This window comes from Platalea leucorodia (assembly GCF_965183815.1).
Source record: "Platalea leucorodia genome assembly, chromosome: 5".
Taxonomy (NCBI): Eukaryota; Metazoa; Chordata; class Aves; order Pelecaniformes; family Threskiornithidae; genus Platalea; species Platalea leucorodia.
In genome coordinates this window covers 10339872-10362753 of record NC_138827.1, presented here as the reverse complement: position 1 = coordinate 10362753, position 22882 = coordinate 10339872, and the positions used below count along the sequence as shown (strand labels likewise).

The 22882-nt window shown below is 43.1% G+C and overlaps 2 protein-coding genes across 2 annotated transcripts; one reads left to right on the top strand and one right to left on the bottom strand.

Moving 5' to 3' along the window:
- Positions 1-4138: 4138 nt before the first annotated feature.
- ANKS4B (ankyrin repeat and sterile alpha motif domain containing 4B) lies at positions 4139-8692 on the bottom strand (the record flags this gene model as incomplete). Its single annotated transcript, XM_082312461.1, has 2 exons — positions 4139-5213; positions 8529-8692. The coding sequence occupies 2 exons, from the start codon at positions 8690-8692 to the stop codon at positions 4139-4141; spliced, it is 1239 nt and encodes a 412-aa protein (XP_082168587.1).
- An 8136-nt stretch (positions 8693-16828) lies between these two features.
- ZP2 (zona pellucida glycoprotein 2) lies at positions 16829-22746 on the top strand (the record flags this gene model as incomplete). The annotated part of the gene is made up of 18 exons (XM_082312113.1): positions 16829-16875; positions 16960-17033; positions 17215-17298; positions 17391-17485; positions 18299-18457; positions 18810-18854; positions 19095-19259; positions 19635-19731; positions 19814-19995; positions 20399-20528; positions 20711-20892; positions 20971-21062; positions 21150-21274; positions 21537-21726; positions 22029-22164; positions 22245-22341; positions 22428-22514; positions 22601-22746. The coding sequence occupies 18 exons, from the start codon at positions 16829-16831 to the stop codon at positions 22744-22746; spliced, it is 2133 nt and encodes a 710-aa protein (XP_082168239.1).
- Positions 22747-22882: the final 136 nt, after the last annotated feature.

Genomic DNA, 22882 nt, shown 5'->3' with positions numbered 1-22882 from the left:
TTTATCTGTATTTTGTGGGGAGATTTTCTTATTAATCTATGGTGTTTGTAAGTTTTCTTTCTAAGCTTCTTGAAGATTGGAACTGTGCAAATTGATTTCAGTAGGGTAAACTTCAAGTATACAGGCAAATCTTTTCACCTTGGCTGTACTATGCATCAATTGGTAATTGTTCTTTTATCCCAGTGGGTATTTGCTGGGGCAGGAATTTCCATGATCCTTTCTTGGCAGAGGAACCTAGCGATGTTCTGCATAAGGACAAGTTCCAGTTTTGTGCTGTTATGCAACTGCCTTACAAAAGATTGAGCATCTACTGAAAAATAGCTCTTGCCCTGGAAACAAATTCCTGTCTTGGGCTAGAGTTGTGCCTTAGGAAATTTTATTTCTACTTGCATATTACTTCATGCAGGCTATTAAGTGTTTCTTCACTCTGTGGAAGGATTAGATGATACGGTCGTTCTATATTGATGCCAGTAGAATACAGCAGAGCAACAGGAAGGAGGTTCAGAAGCAGTTAGCGTTAAAGCCCTTGATGGTGCATAAGTAAGTATAGAAGAGGTTAATGAGTACAGTGCAGGTGTGACATAAATAATACTCCAAGTTGTAAGCCTGGTGTAAACTAGTTGGAAAAAAGTAGTGAGTGGCAGAGTTTGTAATTTGCAGAGTTTTAGCGTGGAAGGGTACCAGACCAGTAAGTGAATAGGGCCAAAGGATGCGTTTGTGTGGATGGAAATCTATCTCCGTTGACCTTGTTTATATCAGCAGAGACAAGAACAGAAATTTCTGTATAAGCTTTTGCATTTTTTTAATTGTAGCATAATCACCCTTCTATTTTTACACGTGGTTTTTCTTCTGTGTCATTTCTGAAGTGTTCAGAAATTTATGTGTTGACTTAGCCTGTTACTACAGCAATGGAGACCTCCGCTAGTGTGGAAGAAACGTGACAGCCATCAATGTTCCATCATTCAAGAATTTGTGTGGAAACTTGCACTTACTATTTATGACAGTATTATCCCAGTTCTGTGCCTGTGTAAAACAAGGTTTGTAATTTGAAGTGAGACATAGTGTGTGGGAAGAAGGCAAGTACATGCTGTTTTCACATGTACTCTTCTACAGACGATGCACTTTAAAAGTAGCTGGAACTAGTCTGAAAACCTGGTTCTGAAAACCCACAGTGTTCTTGGCTTTCGTTGGCAATAGGAGGTTCTGGGAGCCTGGCTTCAGCGTTGTACCTCTGAATTCATGAAGAGGATTCGATTCAGTTACAATGGTTGTTGCTTGGATGCCGTCTTTACATTTATTTTGAGGGGAAATAATACCCTTAATTTCCATGTTTCCTTCTCTTACAAATCAGTTTCAAGAAATTGTGTAACTTGCATTTAGGTTAAAATTAAATAAATACTGCTGGTTTTCTTTGACTTTCATCATGTTGTCGTCCATTACTTTTGTTTTGGGTGGGGTTTTTTTTGAAGATGAGGAAGAAAGTATTCAAGTTGTTGCCATGACTGCTCTCTCAGTAACTGTGATCACTGAATGTAAAGGGGAAAATAAATTGAGACTGCTCTGCTCCACTGTGATACTCAGTTTTGCAGTCATTATCCCGTGCCGTGCATTCCCTCTGGATGTCTGTCCAGTGCAGAGTATTAAATCCTTAAGGAAGGAGAATCTTGCACTTGTCAGGGCTGTGATCATGTGAGATCCCATGGTTTTATGATTTGGGTTTGGATTGGGCTGTAAGACTGCACATGTGATACAGAAAGTGTCTCCAACTGAACGGAGCTATACAAACGTTACTAAGGAGTCAGGTCTGGGATTTGCTAATTTAAATACTTCAAATTATAAATCAGACAGAGGGGTTAGTGAAAAAATTTGGAAAATGGCAAAACACAGAAGTAGAAAAAACTGAAATGTGAGTGTTCCTTTTTATTATTCTTTTCCCTGCAGTTGTTCCACATGGCTGCTTCATACCAGAGGGCAATTTCCAGGACCACCCTGCAAGAAAAGGGCTAGCGCTATTGCAATTTTTCTTTTTTTAATTTATTTTAAAAGGGCATATGTTTTGAGGTCGATTCAGTTGCCTGAAAATAAGTGTCATGTGGGGTGCTCTGGGGCTTCTTAGACAGTCTCTAGATGCAGTTTCCAAAGGACAAGGAACTCCTTCCCATGGATCTTGTGCTGTACCGCCTGGTTCCATAGAGTTACAGTGGATACCTAGGACGTCCCAAACCGTGCTGGATGCCTGCGACAACGGAGTCAATCCATTTATGTGCAGGCAGCCTCTGCCATTATTATCTCTGGTTGTCAGAGGTCGCGGTAGTCAGGCAGATTTACAGATGAGTATGCAGAGAGGCAGATTTTCAGTGTAATTTAGAGATAGTTGGGGCCTGTCGCAGAACTGCTGAAGCTGTTCTGTGACAATGGCAGTTATTGGACAGGTTCTCTGCGAGTGACCCCACTTACTGATGTTTTGATGGTGTGTTGTGAGCAGGCCACAAGCATTTGGGCAGGTAGACAACCAGCAAATACATCAGTTACGTGACAGAATGATAGGATTTGACCCTTCAAAATCCGCTCATCCTATGCCTTCAAATATGTAAGATTCACTTCTTGCTTTGTTAAACATTTGGGAGTTTCTCAGCCAAAATGAAAACACCCCAGCAGGTTAATAACACAGAATCTGGGGGGATGCTCTCTCATTTAATTACTGTGCTAAGCACAGCAGTTAGTTACGGTTGTGCAGAACGGGACTCTGATGGGACTGCTTAATAGAAGAAAATCAACCTGCTGACGTACAGGAATACAAGGAGGAAAGAATGCAGTATAAAGTCCAGCCAAGAAAAGGAATTATAACATACAAATCAAAGTAACAAGAAGATGTGGAAAGAGGGAAGCATGACGAAATAGATTATTAACTAGGATTAGTGTCCACAAATGCACTATACCCCCAAGGAAAAAATGATAGCTGACTAATGGAAAGCTATAAAAAGAGATTTAAAGATAAAAGTCCTGCTAATAATTATGCCTCTAAAATCTGAGATCTTAGGCAGAGCAAGACTGCTACGAGCACCTTATTAGATTCACAAAACTCAATGGGAGCGCTTAATTCATATCGGATAGTGCTGCCTTCCCAAGGGAACAGGCCTGAGAGAGGTGAAGGGAACCCTGCTGTGAATGTCTCCAGAGGGACCGTAAAGAACAGGCGCTTCCACAGAAGCACAGTCTCATTTTCTTTCTCTTTTCATGAGCTGTATCTGTGTGCTACACGCAGTTTTCAGGCTGAGGCTGACAACAACCAACAGAAAATGCTGGGTGATAAGAGTCCTGGTGTCTGGGACTTCACGTGGCAAACACACCCTATAGGAACCAAGTGGAGGATATACCAAAACAGATCAAAAATGTTGAAAATAAAACCTCAGCTTCTTGTAGTTAAAAATATTGCACTCTTGATGCTATTTAGGACATGATGGGTGCTGGCAACTGGGTTCAGTCTAATGAGACAAGAGAAAGGAATATACAACTCACACCGAACATCTCTTGGCAAGGTACTTCATCTATTTTTAAATTAATATCAATACAGTAGCAAAACACTTTACTGACAAGAACATGAAACTTGCTGTAAATCAGTCTTACTTACATTCATTCAGAGGCTATTAGAGTCAATAAGCCATAGCTGAAATCAAGATTCAGATGGTATTTGCGGTTTGTAGCTGTCTAACAGAAGCTAATGGAGAAAACTTGAAGCTCTCAAGCTTTGGGAATGCTCTTTGCATTGTGGTTTTGGAGAGGAAGGGAAGAGCTTTATTAAGGAATGTAGTGTGGCTGGCCTTCAGTAACATTTTAAGTTGTTCTGGCGAGAAGAAATCCAATCCCCATAAACAGTTCAGGGAGAAAAAGGTTTAAACCTATAGCTTTGGGGTTTTTACCTTCACATTCTTTTTGGCAGAATATGCTTGAATTAATATCCTGCACACCACAGCCATCTATCCAGAGAGAAAAATCTTTGTCCTTACTGTACTTTCTAAAGCAATTGGTAACATCTCTCTGCCTTTTGCTCTAGCAGACGTCCGGAAAAAATTGCGTGCTCTTTGGAAAGAGGAAAAGAATGAATCAGTGTGCAGGTTACAGCAACAGGTATGTTAATTTATAAGCAAGTATCTACAGTCTTTCCAGGGTTCTTGAGTGCTTGTTTTCTTTTATTCACGGCATTCAGGACTTTCTTTCTTGGCCCAAGCTCCATCTGAATGCTCTGTAGATCTTCATCAGAACATAGCATCAGGGCCTCTAAATCAATTTTTTCCCTCATGAAGACTGGAAGAAACTCATCCAGCATCTGTGATGCCAGAAATACCTCAAGGGCCGTGTTCTCTGCTTCATCGTCATCCCAAATGACTTCTTCCTCTTGCCAAGGGGTATCAGCACCATTTTCAGCATCATCTTCCCCGCCGTTCTCAGAATTTTCATACTGAAAGAGCTCACTGGAAATTTTAAAGCTTATACCTTCTTTCTCAGAAGACACACTTCCAGGATTTACATCCGCAGCCAAATTCCTTCCGAATACAATGTTGCCGAGACCTGGCCGCTTAAAAATGGAGAGCTGACTGTCATTATCAGAAAAGTTTTTCTCTCCGAGGTCATTCAGTAATTCGTCCTCCTCTTTCACGCTGAACAAATGCATCACAGTTCTCCTACCCATACCATCCTCTTGGTCACTGCCTTCTGTTTCCTGGCTTCTTGTGCTGTCAGCTGTCTTTTTTGCCTTCAGTTTGAAGGTATCTTTCAGATTTTTGGAGAAAGGACTTGCTGTATTCGAAGCAAAGAGACTAGGCAACTTTACTCTGGAGTGTGTCCCTCTGGAAGAATTTACTGTGCCAACCTTTTCTTTCATATAATTCCGGTTCATTTCATGCTGGTGTTTCTCTTGGCGCTTCTCGCATTCCTTGATTTGTTTCTCCACATTCCTCTGGGCCTGCGCTTTGAGTTTGGAGACCTTCTTCGGGTTCAGCATGTTCTGCTCAGTGGCAGCTTTGTCCAGGATTCGGACACATTCATTGCGGTCTCTGCTGGCAGCCACCTCCAGGGGAGTGCGGAGGTCATTGTCCAGAGCAAATATGTTGGCACCAAAGTTGATCAAAAAAGAAACGCAATTGATGTGGCCGTTGCAAGCGGCGTGGTGGAGAGGAGTGTTCCCCCAGATGTCACATTTGTCCGGATCACCTCTGAGAAGGAAAAGAGCATACAGTGAGCTGGATGTACCCAAGCACAGCACTGCGGTGGGATTGAACAGATACTAAATGTTTCGCTCAGCTTCGCTATGAGGCGTACAGCCCAGTGAAAATGAGTCAGCTTAGCTCCATCCTCTAGAATGGCGCTGCACCTACTTACATGAGCACTGAATTCGGCTGCATGTGTGGCATAAGCTCTAATTCCTGCCTGTCTTGGGGGCTCAGGCTTCAACTTAAACTTGGAATTAATGGCAAAATTGTTTCAATAGCTTTTGGGTGGAATATTTTAAAGGCTTTTTGATGACTCTTCCCTTTTGCATTGTCAAATGCAGGGACGATATTAGGAGGATTCTTCACTGGCCACAGTGATACATATTTAATGAGCCCATGCAGTAATGTTTTTGGTGGGTAATAGGTAAATGATTAGGGGTAAAGCCCTGATTACACATTTGTCTCCATTGCTATTAGATTAAGCTCAGATAGATGCCGTTGTTTTTCTTCAGCTCTTTTGTTCTCCTTAAGCTGCTTTTGCTCATGGGGTTTGAAAAGCAGAAGCTCTTTTGAAAATAAAATACCACATCTTTTCAATTGAATTTGAAGCCAGGAAAAGTATTGCTTTCTTTTTAACTCTTGCACGGACTTCACACTGAACTGCTGCCTGTAGATGAGAATCAGCTCAAATTTTTTAATTCGTATTTGGCAGGATCAACATTAGCAATGGTTCAGAACAGAGCTTGAGTGATCTGTGACCGATAACCAAGGCAGCCACGGTAGCCCAGAACCTTTAATAACTTCAGAGCCAGGGGCCAAATTTACAAGCAGAATTTCTACTCTTGGGAGTTTAAACATTTCAATGTCTTGGAGACTTGTTCCACAGCAGCTGTACTACAAATGAATGGTACATCCTACCACAAAATCTCCTTAGGCATTGATCTCCGGCTTTGAGTATCTCTGAAGAAAAACACTAACATATTTGTTGAGGGCCAAATCTGAAAACTTCCTCCAGCCTGAAATGCCACAGGCAAGAGAGAGTCTGGGGGTCCCCGCGGAGCTGAGACGCGGAGCTGCTCGCATTGAGAAACAATGGGAAGTCTGAGCATGCCAGGCTGTGAGAGCACAGGCATTTCTACAAGGAGGTGGCCACTGAGGATCAAAGTTTCTCCACTTAGACATATGGAAACCATGTGTACATATTTCTGCTTTTGTGGCTCTGCCCTGGGGAACTGCCTGACTGCAGCTGAGCATGCCAGATTCCTTAATTCCCACATTAGCAAACAGACTGCATGATCCTGAGCCTTGGGAGTGCCGGGTCATCCGTCCTCCCCCGGGTCCCTCCATAGCTGTTTGTGGTCTCTTTTCCCTGTGGAGCCTGCCAGCCTTTGAGCCTCAAACAATTGACAAACTAGAGTGTCTGTTCCAGCTCAGTGGGACTTCGGATAAAGTTTGATATCTGCTTTGGGTTCTCATACTCCTCTTTTCCCTGCTTTCCCAAGAAAGAGGCTCACAGAAAAGAGAGCAGATCTGCTGCTTGGTCTTGCTTTTATTCATGTACCTGCAAAGCAAGCAGAGAAAACATCTCTTGATCCCTGGGAAGATAAACTATTTCAAGATGAGAGGGGTTTATTGTTAGTATTGCTACCTTTTCCAAGGGCTGAATGCATTGCCTAAGTCCTAAAAGCTGCAACCACTCTAAAGAAAACCATCCTGTATCTCAGTGCCTTTGTCAGAAAACCTCTTCAAGGAAAGGATGAATTTGTTAAAAATAAATAAAATACACAAGAAAACATTAACTGACTGCAGAACAGATTGAACGTCTGCCAAAACTCAGCTTCTCCCAAGAAAACCAGTGAGATTACAACCATATCCCTGAGAGCCCCAGCTTGCTGAGCGTGTCAAGAAATCTTGGATTAAAATAGAGATGAGTGCATATGTTGAAGATTTTGGGGGCAATACTGTCCCAAAGCTGTCCTCTACCAAGAAAAAGAGTTAGAAATACATTAAATAACAAATACATAGAAATTCTGATCTTTGTGTCATCCTCTGTGACTTCTATCAGCTTATATGGTAGAAGACATATTTTTCACTCAAATTTTGAAAAAAAAAATATTTTGTTATTTGTTCCTTAGCTAGTTGTTCTTTCTTCTAGGTGTTCAGGGACAAACCTTTATTGACTGTAGATACTTCCTTGCAGATGCCTTAATTATATGAGTTGAAAACCTGTCAATCTATTTTTGCTTCTCCTGGGGACACAGCAATAACCATGCAGTCCAAAGGTCTTTTTTATTGTGTTATTACAGCCACACCTGAGCTCAATGGGCTATAAAGCAAATCTGTGAAAAAACTATTTTTATTCCATATTTTCAAGTCTATTTTTAATAAAAGAAAACTCAGATACATCCAAGCAGTTATTCAACTTTTCCCTCCAATCTTCTTTAAACTATTATGATTGAAAATACAGGTCAACTTAATCTTCATCTCAGCCTAGAAAGAATATTTTATTAACTGTATCTCTACACAAGAGCAGATTTTCATTTATTAGATGTTATTACAGAATCACAGCTTAAAAGGTAGGCTCCAAGCAAGAGAGTATGAAGGGTGGGGAGGTAATTACCATTTCAATAATACATTTTAAGCATGTAGTACATTTAAATGATACCAAACAGAAATATCACTATTAGAAAGTAAACCTGTAGTAAACCTTCCTTTACTTTTTTCTTTTTTTTTTTTTTTTCAGGTTTGCAAGTATCATACCCCAGCTTCTGAAACAGTATTATCATTTTTGTCATGATGGTAGTTGCTAATACTATAAAAAGCAGAGAAATAACAATTTTAGATGTTACTGTCTCAAAACTCGGTTGTGACTTGCCTCTGGAAAGCATTAAACCTTCACAGGTGTCTAACTGCACTTTGGAAGCAAATGGAAGAGAATTTTGGTAAAAATGTTGCAAACAATGCATTTCCCTAGAGCCAGTTTCAAAGATATGTTATCACCAAAGGTTGTTGGCCAACTTCTCCTCCATTACAGCGAGGTGAGGTCCCAGGGCCCTGCTCCTATTAACCGCTCCCTGCAGACTCCATGTACGGGACGGTCCTGCTTATGTCGATGTGGCTTCACTGACCACATGTGCAGACCTGCTTGCAGGTTCTGGGCCATTGCAAATAAAGAGAAACAGTTCTTGGCAACGCATTGAAAGAAATGACTGTGATTTTCAGCCTTTTGGGTCTGAAGTCATGGGGGCATTAGAAAAATGGCGCACTAATTATAGTTTTAAGTCACAAGCTTTAAGCAACGGAGGCCGATTGACTTACCCTCTCCGACATATGACTTCCAGAGCTTCTAGATACCCATGGTATGCTGCCAGAAGGGTGGGCGTCATCCCGGCTTCATCTGAAGTATTGAGGTCTTTCCTAGTGGCTTCTTTCAAGAGGGCCAAATTGCCGTCAGCTGCTGCTTTGTGATACCTGCTGGACATTTTCAGTAACTTCTGGTTTCCCAAAGCAGCTCTGAACAATATCCAGACTGCACAGTCACCCTTCCATTGCAGGCATAGTTCATTAATGATTACAAGTTGAGACGTCCCTGTGAGGATGGAAATGAGGAGGCAAAGTTCATCCTAGCAGACAACTTATCTGGAGCTCTGCATAGCCAATAAGGCGATGGTGTGGCAAATGCTTTCGTTTTCTGGAAGGTGGCTCTGCTGTTTACCATTCGTTGCGTATCTGACTGTTTAAATGTAGAGGGGATTCATTCCTCTTCTCTGTGTCTTTGCCTAACTCTGCTGGGAAAACTTCAAAAGGACCTTGAACTTCAAAACAAACCTTCAAAAACTTCAAAAAACCTTAAAAAGGCCATGAATGTCAGTACAACCAGATTTCACCCTAAGTAATAAAGTATCTCTGAGTTTTGACAGGATGAAACGCATAAGCATTTCACCTTTACTGGTGAAGTCCTTTGTAACCTTTCATTTAACGGGTTGCTGCATGTCATGGATGAGTGGTTAAGCCACTTAGAAAATCACCGTCAAAGATATTTGCAAATAGTGATTTTAATAGAAATCTATAAAAGTGTGATTTAACAGAGTTCGATGGCAAGGGTCACTCTATTACTTATCAAATGAATTGAATATATATACATCTAAAGAGAAAGAAAGTTGAGTTTGAAGAAAATACAAGGCGGAAAAGGAGGATTATATAGGTTTAGCAACAGTTTAAGGTTTGTTTGCAGCAAGGAGAGAATCACAAAATCTAGCAATAACTAATCATTAATTAATCTAGCATCTACAAAGTGATTAAATGAAGTTTACTACAATAGTTATATCACACATGCACAATAGGCCTAAGTACTCATTGTATGCACAGTTAATACCATAGAATACCATAGAATGCCAGGTTGTAAGGGACCTCAAGGATCATCTGGTCCAACCTTTCTAGGCAAGAATTTGCACAATCCGGACAAGACGGCCCAGCACCACGTCCAGCTGAGTCTTAAATGTGTTCAGTGTAGCAGAGCCAACCACTTCCCTGGGGAAGTATGTTAAATGTACCAATAACCTGGTTAAATGTACCAATAAAAATTCCCCCGGGTTTAGCGAAATACTCACTTTAAATGACTGTCTCAACAGGCGAGGGTTGAACCTCGAGGAGCAAGGATTGCCAAAGATCAGGCAAGGGTGGAATCTTGAGGAGCAAGGATCGCCAGAGATCAGCTCGAGTTTGCTGCTCGGAGAGGCGTCCCATGCAGAGGGAGATTCTGGTGCAGCCCGCTGCGGTCCAGGAGAGCTCAAAGGGTCTCAACTCGGCACCGCTGTTTATAGGGTCATGAGATGATTGACTTTAGGCATCAGCAAATTTCCCTGCTACTTTCACAGCCCGTGTTGAAGATTACTAAAGCTCTCAAAAATTCCAGTGATGCTGGTACAGATCCTCCTGGGCTACAGCCTAGATAAGATGGGCCCCAAGGCTGCCAGATGGCGACTGGTACAGACGAAAAACATGTTCCAAGGTTGTCAGGGCTGCCTCCCTGGTACAGACAGTGCTGCTCCCACCTCAGCCATGTAAGAGTTTTGATACGGTCAAGGGACGCTTAACCGCCAAACTCGTTTTACACAAAGGCCAAGTTTTGACGGGAGTTACTGAGATTGTAAAGCAGCTTCGCTTCCCATGCTCTGCCAGGTGCACAAGAAGAAAAGGGGGGTGGGGGAACGCACCACCACACTGCATTTAAAAACAAGCCTCTCCCCCACCAAACCAGGCACATCCGTGAAGCCATTTAATGTACACAGATTGATGTGCGGATGGACACAGGCCTGTCGGGACCAGGGTGGTGTTCGGATAAAACCGCCAGCAGGTCTGCAAGTCACAGCAGGCAAACCCACAGCCTAGTGTGTGATCCTTTTAACGGCAAATTGCATTTCATCAGAGGATGAATTTCATCTTAAGGCACTTGGTAAATATAAATTCATCAAACAGGTATTGTAATCTCTGTTTTAGATGCAAAAAATGTGCAGAATTTCCTCAGGATAGCACAGGGAATTCAGGAAATGGAAATGTGATGGGCCTGAACCCACTGCCCCAGCCTGGGCACCGTGGTCCTTGCCCGGGAACAGATGGGTCCAGTCCCCATCTCACATAACCACTTCTTGCTTTAGAAATTATTTCCCCTGATTTCAGTGGTGTTAAGGGCTACTTCTATGAGTAGAAGCTTATAGAATTAGACTGTAATCCTAATTTTTACGTTCAAAAGAATTACTAAGAGCAAACCATGTAAAAGGTCAGTTTTAAAACAGTAGCTGAGAAGAAATCAATAGACTACCTGCTGCTTAATAAAATGCTGCAGGCTATCTGTTGTTCTGGTCACATTCACAGCAGCTGCCAGATAAACGTTACTTTTTTGTCAAGCTGTTTTCTATGATTAACTGAATTAACCTGTATCTTAGAGAATCTACCCTCAGCAATTAGCAGTGAGCTTTTGTTGCTTATTATGCCCCTGTTACAGAAGCAGTAGCAATTGCAAACCAACTCATTGTCCAGAGCTGGTGCAATTACTGAATGGAGTGCCCCCTCATTTACTTCCTATAATGCCCCCATGTAATACACCGGAGACCTCCCCAAATGAGCTTTCTCTCTTAATTATTTTCTCAGACAGGGATTGAAGAGCTCTTCAGGAACAAACTTGTACCAACATTTTCCTCCATGAGGACAAGGAGAGTCAGTCAGATCCTGTGACAGGTTTGAATCTTTGAATAAACAAGTCTAGGTAGGAGTAAACTAAAGCCCTGGTTTTCCTTCGTGCTGTCCACAGACACAGCCGTCCCCAGTGCTATCCTGCCGTCTCAGGGCAGTGACGAAGGGCTACTCTTCACCCAGGCCACCTCCATCCCCGCATTAGAAGACAGTTTTACCCTCAGCCCTTTTTCAAGTTCCCTGCATTGCCATTAATACTTTTCTAATAAAAAATGCAGTCATTTATTCCATTTTCTATTTAACTAGGCTCAGCACTGTGTTAAATTTACAGCTACTAGAAAAAACTAGCTGTTGCAGAACAAAGACAGGTAATACACATACTTTTAATGTATATATTAGATTAGCGATTTCGTGATGTCATTGAATTTTATTTCCTTTACTGGGTAGTGTAAGCTTTTTTACTCTCAAGAGTGTAAAATGATCACCGAGGCACACACTGCATATACCACCAGTGCCTGGTAGAAGAGAGGAGACAGCATTTTTCTCATATGTCGACATTTCACCTTGTTAGCTACACCCATGAAAGTGAGCTGGTGGCAAAAGAGACCTTTTCATTTTTCAAGATTATTGATTTCTACCACAGAAGTACATTCATTTGCTTTTCTGTTAATTAATTCAGCATACAAAGTGTTGATCTCAGAGTGTCATCTAACATCTGAAAATATTGATTTTAAAAGAAAGTTACTCTGTACAATGCTAAGTGGGAAACTATTGATCCAACTTTTAATTGGAGGTAAAGCAAAACCCAAGTCAATGGGAGAGAAGCTCCGGGACTTTGCAAGCTTTATTATTATTTATGTAACAAAAGTGGGCATCATAAAAAAGAAAGAAAAAAGAAAAGACCAAACAAAATCTCCATCTGTTTCTAAATTCCTGGTATTTGTTCATCTTTGTCCCATCCAAAAACCTCAACTTAAAATGCAATAAATGATTCAACATCAAATGAGCTAAATTTCTCAGCCTGAATGGAGATTTTTCTTTTGAGACCAAAGCTCAAAATTGTGAACGTTTTAAACTCCCTGAGTACTTAGAATGAGGCTTTTCTTTCGGGGTTTGAAAAGAACTTCAAAACAATTCCACTTCCAATTGAAATGTCTTACCAGGCTCAGGAGAAATTCTGTTGTGATGGTACGTGGTGTTGTAAGCTAATGAATTATTTAACTAGCAGTTTTGATTTGTTACTGGATTTTGCTATATCTCTGATTATTGCTCTATTTTTTTTGAGAACTATCTTAAATAGAATATCACCAGTTAAACAAACTGTTTAGATTGAAAGACTACAGCATCATCAGTTACGTTGTTCTAGATGACTCACAGTCCGGTCTGAACAGCGATGCTGTTGTGCCATCTGTTTTGCATGAGGTATTATCCAGCACAACATTTCCTCACTGCAACTTTTATAAGCACCAAACGTGGTATGGTAAAGGCCATATGAGGGGAGGCAAGTAAGTCTCTGCTTGTCTAATGAGATCCTTGGAACTAATGGGCTTAGAGAAGAATGAAATTAGTCACATGGGGTAATTGTGGCTACACAATTCAGAGATGACGACAACATTTAAACAACAATAAAAGCTTATTTCTTCACTCCTTGGAAAGGCAAAACTGCTGTGCCCAAGGACACTGTTGCTGGATGTCCTCTGGAGCAGCCCCGTTCCCACAGCGAGGCTGAGTGTGAGCCATGCCGCTGCTGCCCGAGACCCATCCTGACGTGATCTTTGTTCATGTGCGACTGTGCTCGAGGCAGGGGTCCAAGGGCAGCCCTCACAGTCTGCTGGCAGACATCATTTCAGGAGTGCGGCCCTGATCAATACGGAAAGAGACATAAATTTGAAAGGCAATAAAGCCAACTCTACCAAAGCCCTGTTTCTCCTCACCTGCATACCTCGATGCCCAGCCATACTGGGCATATAAAAGCAGACTGGGGGACTTCTGTAGGGCTGGAAGCAGTGACGTTATCTGTTGTACCATGGTGACATTTGCAATAAGTGTTTTTGACGCGAACGCTCAAAAGCAGGAGCCCTGACCTGGCATTTGGGTTCTTTGCATTGCTAAAGCCTTTGTCTTGTTTGCTTTTTTTTTTTCCCCATGATATCATCAGCAGTGCTACAAACAGTCCCAAGGAAAGCCGCATTGAGCTCATTGGTGTCTCAAATGCTGTCCTGCTGCCAGTGTGTGAGGGACAGGCACAGACAAAGCCCATAGCAAAGTGCATCTATGCTGAGGTGATCTGGGCTCTCCGGACATGGTATGCAACACCCCAATGCTTGGGGGTGTTCAGCACTGCTCTTGGGCAATGGTTTTTTTCCCAAAAGAGAGAAAATCAAACAAGTAAAGGAGAAAAGCAGAGAATTGGAAGAGGAAACCTTGCGGGTTTTTGCAGCAGAAAAAAAAAATGAAAGCCATGGAGGTGGTTTTGTGTGTCAGGGCATGAATTAGCTGTTTTGTGTGTCAGGGCATGGATTAGCTGTTTTGTGTGTCAGGGCATGGATTAGCTGTTTACCTGTAACTCAGGCCATAGTTATTGTTACAGGCTCAACAACTCAGACAGGTGGAACTGAATTTTTTGAAAGGAGGAATGGCTGTGCTTTCTCTGTAGCTTAAGCTGCAAATTCAGACATGTTAAGTGAAGCAACAACTAATTGTTTTAGCACATGCTGATGAATTGCATCCTACAAACCTACATACTTGAAGACTGATACTAGGAGCTGCTAACTTGCACTGCAGCGCAAACCCAGTTGTGGTGACTGTGGCAATAGTGTTGCTCTAACTGCTAAATGTTGTCTGGCCCGACATTACCTTTCAGCTACACAAGCCACAACCTGTTATGAGGCCTTTGGGAGCTGGGAAAACCCTGAGTTAACTCTCTCAGGCAAGGATAGGCTGCCCTTCTGTGAAGGGGCCGTGCATTGCCACTGCCCAGGCCTCTGCAGGTTTCCCCCACGCTAAGCAGCATCACTCCGGCATGATGCAAGATCGAGCTTTTACCAGCCCAGGGTCAGCCAAACTCTGGGAATATGATCCAAAGCTCCCTGGGACTCACAGCTTTTCCATCAGTTTAATGAAGCTGGGAATCACGGGTCGGGGAATTACGAGTGAGTTTAACTTTACATCAGATTTGACTGGCTGAAAGTACCTCATTTGTGTAATTCTTTAAAGGATATGTATTTGAAATACTTTTTTCCCCCTACTGTGTTAGTTAAACCCAAGCTAAATAATAATAGATACATAATACAACAAACTTGTGTATGGCTTCAAAGTTTTTTTCATTAGTTTTCTGTATAATCATTGCTTTTGAAAACAATGAATCTTATTATAAAAAAAAAAGAGAAAGAAAAAAAAGGTACATGATTGTCCTGGTTTTGGCTGGGATAGAGTTAATTTTCTTCCTAGTAGCTGGTATAGTGCTGTGGTTTGGATTTAGTATGAGAATAATGTGATAACACACTGATGTTTTAGTTATTGCTAAGTAGTGTTCATACTGGTCAAGGACTTTTCAGCTTCCCCTGCTCTGCCAGGTGCACAAGAAGCTGGGAGGGGGCACAGCCAGGACAGCTGACCCAGACTGGCCAAAGGGCTATGCCATACCGTATGACGCCATGCCCAGTATATAAACTGGGGGAGTTGGCCAGGGGACAGCGATCGCTGCTGGAGGACGGGCTGGGCATCGGTCAGCAGGTGGTGAGCAGTTGCATCGCTTGGTTTTCCTGGGTTTTGTTCCTCTCTTTGTTGTTGTTGTTTTCCTTTTCACTACAATTTTTAAAAATTATTATTATTATTATTATTACTACTACTACTATTACTATTATTATTAATTTCATTTAATTTCATTAATTATTAAACTGTTCCCATCTCAATCCATGAATTTTCTTACTTTTGCTCTTTCAATTCTCTCAGCCATCCCACCGGGAGGGAGAGGGTGAGCGAGCGGCTGTGTGGTGCTTGGTTGCCAACTGGGGTTAAACCACAACGACGACGTATGTTTGTGAATTCAGGAGTCTCTGGGAAGTTAATTTCTTGCCAAAGGTTATCTGCATGCTAATCCTATTGATGGCAAAAGCAGAAATGCAATTTCTTTTTGTGCTACGAACATCAGGTGCTATTTACTCTGGTGCGGTTATGGATCCGAGCTAGTGCCCGCGTATTGCTGTGGGTGGCATCGTGCACACTTGGTATCCCCACTTGCACAATAGCTTTAACTCTGCATTTGCCCTGTTCTCACAAGGATGACAGTTAAAAAGATGCTTCTAAAGAATGTACATTTTAAAATTATTTACACTAGTCATCTGCTCCGCCTATATGGATCATATTGCTTTGCTACACAGCACACTGATGGCAACACACGCTCTGCAGCTACCTGCCTCCACCCATGCTGTTGTCCCATCCAAGTTCCCAGCACTTCGGTACCTACCAGTAGTTGATAGACAAGCTCTTTCTAACAACTCTAAATCTTTATGAGAAATGAGGCCACTGTCACTTGGGCTGGGAAACTCTCAAATCTGCTCTAGGCACAGGTCTATAACTGTAAGCAGAAATATAAATGAATACATTTTACATTAATACATGGTACATTAATACAAAATTTATTATTCCCTGAAGCCCAATTTAACATCCCATTCCTAAATAACTATTCCATAATATTAATTTTCTTCCATTCCTATGATATATCTTTTTGCTTTCTCACAGCTCAAAAATTCAACTACTTTTAAAAATATGAGTCTTTAGGGTTTTTTTTACAAGTCTGCCTGAATTCAAAAGCATTGGGGAAGCTGAAAGATAACATAAGTATGAGATTTTTTCTTCCCAGGCCTCTTCCCCACAGATTTAAACAATGACAGTCTGACCGAAGCCTCCAGAGATCTTCCAGTCTAAAGATCTGATCTAGGACTTCTCTTCCTTAACCTGTCACTCATGTTTTCCTAATTAGATCTATATCAGCATTGCAGATTTGCCCATACAGGGGAACAAAATATTCTCAGCTACATACAAATCTACTGGTGGAATTGTTTTAAACTATCAGAAAATAAAAGTGGCACAGAAAACTCCTTTTTAAAAAATGATTGCCAAAAGATGTGCATTTTTCTGTGCAACATCTGACAAGGGAATAAAGGGAATAAGCTATCAGAGCAAGAAAAAAAATGCCTTAAAAATAGAAGGAAACAACAACTCTTGCCAAAGACTTAATATCACCTTAAGGTCTCCTGCGAGCCCCCCTCTTCACAGCAAGGAGGCTGCATCTCACCGAGAGGCAGGTGCAAGCTCTCAGTCCCCCAGGCAGCAGAAAGGCCGCACCTGTGTGGAGCCTGCACCAGGTCCTATATCATCCTCCCCGGGCAAACAAAGAGGAAGCTTGTGGTGGCTGTGAGAAGATGGGGCTGTTTGTAGAGCAGCAGTGCTTGAACAAATCAAGGATGTGGTGAGTGGGGTTTGGGGATGGGATGGGATGGGGAGCTGGGTCCTTTCCTTGCTGCTCTCTCATTTGCTCCTGTTCTTCTTGCAGGTTGCTGCTCCTGTTTGGCTTTTTGCTGCCCTTAGCCCCTTGTGCTGATGGCCTGGGGGACCAAGATCTCTTAGGTAATGAGGCCTCTCTGGGCTGGTAGTGGTGTGGATGTGGGGTTTAGGTTTGCTTAAAGCTGCCTCCCCATGCCTTGGCATGGGAGGGGTGTCTGAAGCAGGGCTGGCTAGCTGGAGAGCTTGTGGGGTGTGTGCCTTCAGGAGGGTGATGGTGTAGCTGACTGTGGTCTTCCCTTTGCAGAGAGTGTGACCTGTCACAGGGATGGGATGCAAGTTGAGTTTTCCAGTGAGCTTGGTAACTACTCCTGGCATGTGTGTGTTGTGGGTAGGTATTGCTATTGGCCTGGCTCAGTCCTTTCTAATCTAGCTTGAAAGCAGATGCCTGCTTGCAGGGCTAATCTTCCACCTTCTCCCTAGATGCGGGTGGTGACGAGATGGTGTCCTGTGACCATGCTGTGGATTATGAGAGGCTGTTGCTCAGTGTCCTGTTTGTCAACTGCACTAGCCTGGAGGTAAAGGGGTCTCCATTCTGGGAAGGTGCTATGATGGAGTGTGGTTTGTTTTTATTTTTTTCTCCTGGTCAGGACTGGGTTTAATAGGATTTCTAGCTCTAACTTTCTTCAAGAGTGGAAATGCTTAAACTACTCCAATGAGCAGTTTATGCCAGAAGTAGTTTAAAAAAAAAAAAAAAAAAAACAACCAACCCTGTTACCTTAATACTTATTCTTTCAACTGTGGATTAAACCCACTCAGACACTGCCATGAATGTTGTGTTCTCCTGTAAAGAAATTGAGATCGATGTTAAATAACATCTTGTAGGGAAGTGGACCAGGTCCCAAAAGTTTCATAGCACCACTCTGCATATGTGTATTGATAGAGCAATTAAGAATGCATGCTATTTATAGCTATTGAAGTAAGTAGTAAGTGGGAGACCAACCCAAACTAGCCTCAAACAGAGTATTTGCTGGTATCAGTTGCTTTAGGCTTTTGAAATACCACAAGACTTAGTTTTGGCATTTATTAAATTGGTTCTTGAACAGATGACTCTCTGGCATACAGTCTGCCAGTCCTTGAAGGCTTTCTTCTTGACTCCTGTAGTTTTCTTGGTACCTTCTGCTCTTCAACCCAGCCTTGTTACCATATGCTTTCATAGAGAACTGGTCCTTTTCCATAAGCTTCTAAAATGACAGTTCACTCTGTCCTTGCACTGGTACAAACACGTAAAACAATTCTGAAGCTGCAGTTTAGTATCAAAGACTTTTAGTTGTCCTCATGCTGCAGTAAGTACTACTGCCTCTTTCTAATTAATGTCTCTCTTTTTATAGCATGGTCAGCACCAGCTAAGGTTGAGGCTGATGGTGAATGACACAATGGGAGAGGAGAGGAATGTAACCTACAGCACTCACTGTGATACTGTTCATGCAGATGAAATCACTACACCTTTCTTTGTTGGTACAACAAACTGTACAAAAGACTTCATGGCAGTAAGTAGAGGAATAGGAGTCCTATAGATCCTGCTTAAAGGCTTGCAAGGTGGGATGGCTGTCTCCTGGAACTGCATGGCTGGGATTGGCAGAAGGATGGGGAAAGCTCCAGCCAGCCTCAGGGAAGTCTGACTGCATGTCCCTCTTGGCGTGACCACTAGCTCTTTGAAGAGCTAGTTTGCAAATGGTCATTAATGATGCACATGGTCTGGCTTCAGCTCTATTGCAGGGGAAACTGAGGTGCTGGTGCCAGCTGTCTGCTTTGGAAAACTATAGTGGAGATTTTTCTAAGAAAAGTTGTAGGGTTGAGTACTGTCTGTTCCTGTGGCCTAACCCTTGTGCTGTGTTCCAGGTTACTTTCCCAAGACCCACTCCAAGCTTCAGTGATGAGCATATGGTATGTTTTGCAGAGGGAGGGTGTGGGAATGCATGTTTTTTGGATCTAAACCGAGTCTGATGTCTCCAAGCTAGAGTAGTTACCTCTTCTGGGGTAATAGCATCTTGTTGGGAAGCTTAATTCTACACTGTCAATATAGGGATCTTGAATATAAGACCTGCAGGGTGAAGAACTGTAATGCCTTGCTGCTTCTGCATGGCTGTGCCTTTCCTTCTTAAGGAAGGATCTCCTGCTTTGCAGGCTCCAGCAGCTCCGGTGACCTGGACTCTCTCAGTTGATGATGGAAACAGAATACATCAGCTGAGCCTTGGGCAAGCCATGCAGCAAGGCTATAACTTTCTAGCTGATGACCACAACCTGATCTTTCAGGTGGCCTTTACTGCCACTGGAGTTGTTTCCTACAAGGTAGGTGAACAAAGAATTGGCACTGAGGAGACAGTGCTGCTTTGACAGAGGCTAGGCATCTCCCTCCTGTAGACCTGTGGAAACCTGTGTACTGCTCAGCCCTATAAAATGGGGAAGCACAGTGTGCCCCTCAGCAGTACAGCTGATGGGCACCTATGTAAGTGGGATCCTAGCTATAGCCTGTCCTGTGAACACCTGACTGGCAGTCTCATGAGCAGATCCTTTCTGAAAGGGTGTTGAGATGGGAAGAAACTGCTGTTGCAGATGTGAATAGCAGCAGTCCTGAACCAGGCATAGTGTATGGCCCTGCAGGGTTGGTCTTATGATGGATCATGAGCTGAGTACTCTCTAATAGACCTCTATCTTCATTGCCAGCACAATGATAAGGTGCTTTACACTGTGGCACTCAAGCTCTCATATGGCCCTCCTGAACACAGACTGACTGTGGAGTCAAGAATGCTTTGTGCACCAGGTAATGCATGGAGAAATTCAGAACCTGGCCTGCTTCTGCCCTGAGGAAACTAGCGTTATATTTAACAAAGATGTTGTTGCAGGTCCAGCAACCTGTAATGCAACACACATGACTGTTGTCATCCCAGCCTTCCCAGGGTCCCTTATGGCTGTGGGTGTAGAGGATAAGACCATCCCCATGGACCAGCTTCAGGAAAATGGGTTTGCTCTGGACACAAAGAGAGGGGTGAAGTTACATATTAGCAGGCGAGTCCTGAAGTCCAAGGTGAGTTCTGATCCTCAAGTCACAGGAGTTGGTGTGATTACAACTCATTGGTACTTACTGAGAACCAGAGCACATTAGCTTTGACCTTGACTAAGCACCTGTCAAGTCAGCCATGTGCCCTGGGGCTGGCTGAGGGCAGCTGTGATTAAGATGAATGTAAACTGACTGATAGGCATCACTTGGAGAACTTGGGTTTCATGGAATCTTTTGGCAAAAACAGCTGGAGGTGAAAATGTTCCTCTTGGTGTGGATTGGTATTTGGTATGCCTGGAGCAATGCAAATTAACAACCTAGCTAAGTTTGAAGAGCCCTATGGCCCCAGGGCAAGTGAAACACTAACACATGCATGTGTTAAAATGAGCTCTTGTAGTTACACTCCAGGAGAGTAAATCTTGTCTTTCAGCTACATGGGGAGAGCTGCTCAGGACTTCAGTCCTACATGTCCTCTTTGAAATTGGTTTTTCGCTTCCATGGGGAGACTGTGGCAATGGTGATGCACCCAGAGTGCCCCTGTGACCAGCATGCACCAATAGGTAAGTGACTGACTTCTGCAATGGACTCAGCCCATGTGGTGCTCAGGTGGCAATCCTTCAGCATGGCTTGTTCTGATACTGTCCTGTGGAGGACTAGTTCATCACTAGCCAGAACACAACAGCTCTTAGCAGACTGAGCTGTTGATGACTGGCATGACAACTTATATGAACCTCTGTTACAGCTGCTGTATGCACCCAGGATGGGTACATGGATTTTGAAATCCTTGCTGACAGTACTACACCACCGCTAGACTTGGATATGCTTAGGCTCAGAGATCCTGCATGCCGGCCAGCCTTTGGGTCTTCTTTGAATGACAGGGTTTGGTTTCATGTCCCACTGAATGGATGTGGGACCAGGTATTGGGTAAGTGTGCAGCCAGCATTAATGGGGAGGGCTTCATACATTAGGAATGCCCTCACTAATGCTGTTGTTTCCCCACAGTTTGATGGGGAGAAGATTGTTTATGAGAATGAGGTGAGGGCATTATGGGCAGACCTTCCATTGCGTAGGATCTCAAGGGACAGTGAACTCAGGTGTGTCTGGAAACCTCTTTAGGTAATGCTTAATCCTGGATATCCTATATATGAACATAAGACTTACCTGCTCCTTCCTTGTTACAGGCTAACAGTCTTGTGCTCCTTCAGCAATGGTGATGCCTCCCTCACTATAAGGGTGGACAACCTTCCTCCTCTGGCTTCTTCAGTGAACCAAGGTCCCCTCTCCTTAGTTCTTCTAAGCTACCCAGGTAAAGATCAGGTGGCTGGGAAGCACTGAGATGGGTGGGAGGATGTATGAGTGAACTGTGAACTGAATTAGATGCATGGACATATCATGACCTGATATGCTTCCCTCCGTCCCACCCATGTTGCTTGAGGTAGATGCCTTAAATCTGTGACTCTAGGACAAATTGCAGGTGGTGGATGGCTGCTGTTGAAGAGCTCTAGACTAGAGTTTCTTCAGGACTCTTTTTGTACACTGATTTGCCTAAAAGGCTTTGTTTTTTGCAGAGGACTCATACAGGCAGCCATACCGTGATGATCAGTACCCAATAGTAAGGTACCTACGGCAGCCCATCTTCCTGGAAGTTCAGGTCCTGAACCGTAATGATCCCAATCTCTATTTGGTATTGGATGACTGTTGGGCAACAGCTTCACAAGATCCAAGCTCACTTCCCCAGTGGAATATTGTTGTTGATGGGTGAGTGTCCTGCCAGAGAAATTTAAAGTATTTTTGACAGTGCATGGGAGGATTCCCTAATTCCCCCTGCTGCTCCCTTGGGAGCAGAGCCCCAGGTACAAGGGCTTCATTTCAGGTGGCCCTCAAGGTACCTTGGTGGTGCTGCCCTGGTATGCTGGAACTTGTAGAGGTGCTGATGTCCTCCAACCTCAAACTCTAGCTTGCTGATTTTTAAAGAAAAAACCAAAACAAACAAAAAACCCCAAATGAACCATTGGTCTCAACCCTGCCATTCTGACTTGCTGCTTCTTACCTATTGGCAGGTGTGAGTATGATCTGGACAGCTACAGGACTGTGTTTCATCCTGTGGGGCATGGTGTCAGCTATGCTAACTATCGCCAAAGGCTGGAAGTGAAGACTTTTGCCTTTGTCTCTGGTGACAAAGCCCTCCCTGGCTTAGTAGGTGACACTTGCTTTAGAGCAGTAAGTAGGAGCAGGTATTGCCTCAAAATGAATGGACCTCTCATTTTCTGTCCTAGGTATACTTCCATTGCAGTGTCCTGATCTGTGACCGTTTTCAACCAGACTCCCCTCTGTGTATGACAAGATGTCCTAGGCCATCTAGAAGCAAGCGAGGTAATGCCTAAGCAGATGTTAGGTTGTACTGATTTAAGATAAGCCACTGTACGATGGGGTTAACCTCTACTACATTGCTGTTGTAGAGAGTGGGATGCCAGGCGTGACCTCTGCAGTGGTGAGCTTGCAGGGTCCTGTCCTCCTTGTGCCAGAAGGATGGTCTGCAACCCAAGGTGCTAAGCAAGTATGGTGCTAATGTATGCTGCTTAGGTTTGCTGAAGAGCTGTCTCCACAAACTATCTTTCTGCTTGCTTTGTAGGGAGTGCTCTGTTGAGTAAGGAAGCATGGGCTGGCATTACAATGACTGCTGTTGGCATTCTTTCTCCGGTGGCCATAATGCTACTATTTTTGGGTTTTCTTAAATGCCTCAAGAGAAGGGCATTCCTGGTAAATGCAGTATGTTAGTGTATTTTTTTTACAAATAAACTTGGATTGCAAAAGTCTTCTGGATGAGCTGTATAGTTCTGGAGTTATATATCATTTGGGGAACTAGACTGGACAAAGATGGATGTCTTGCTGAGCAGTGGTACTGCTCTCAATG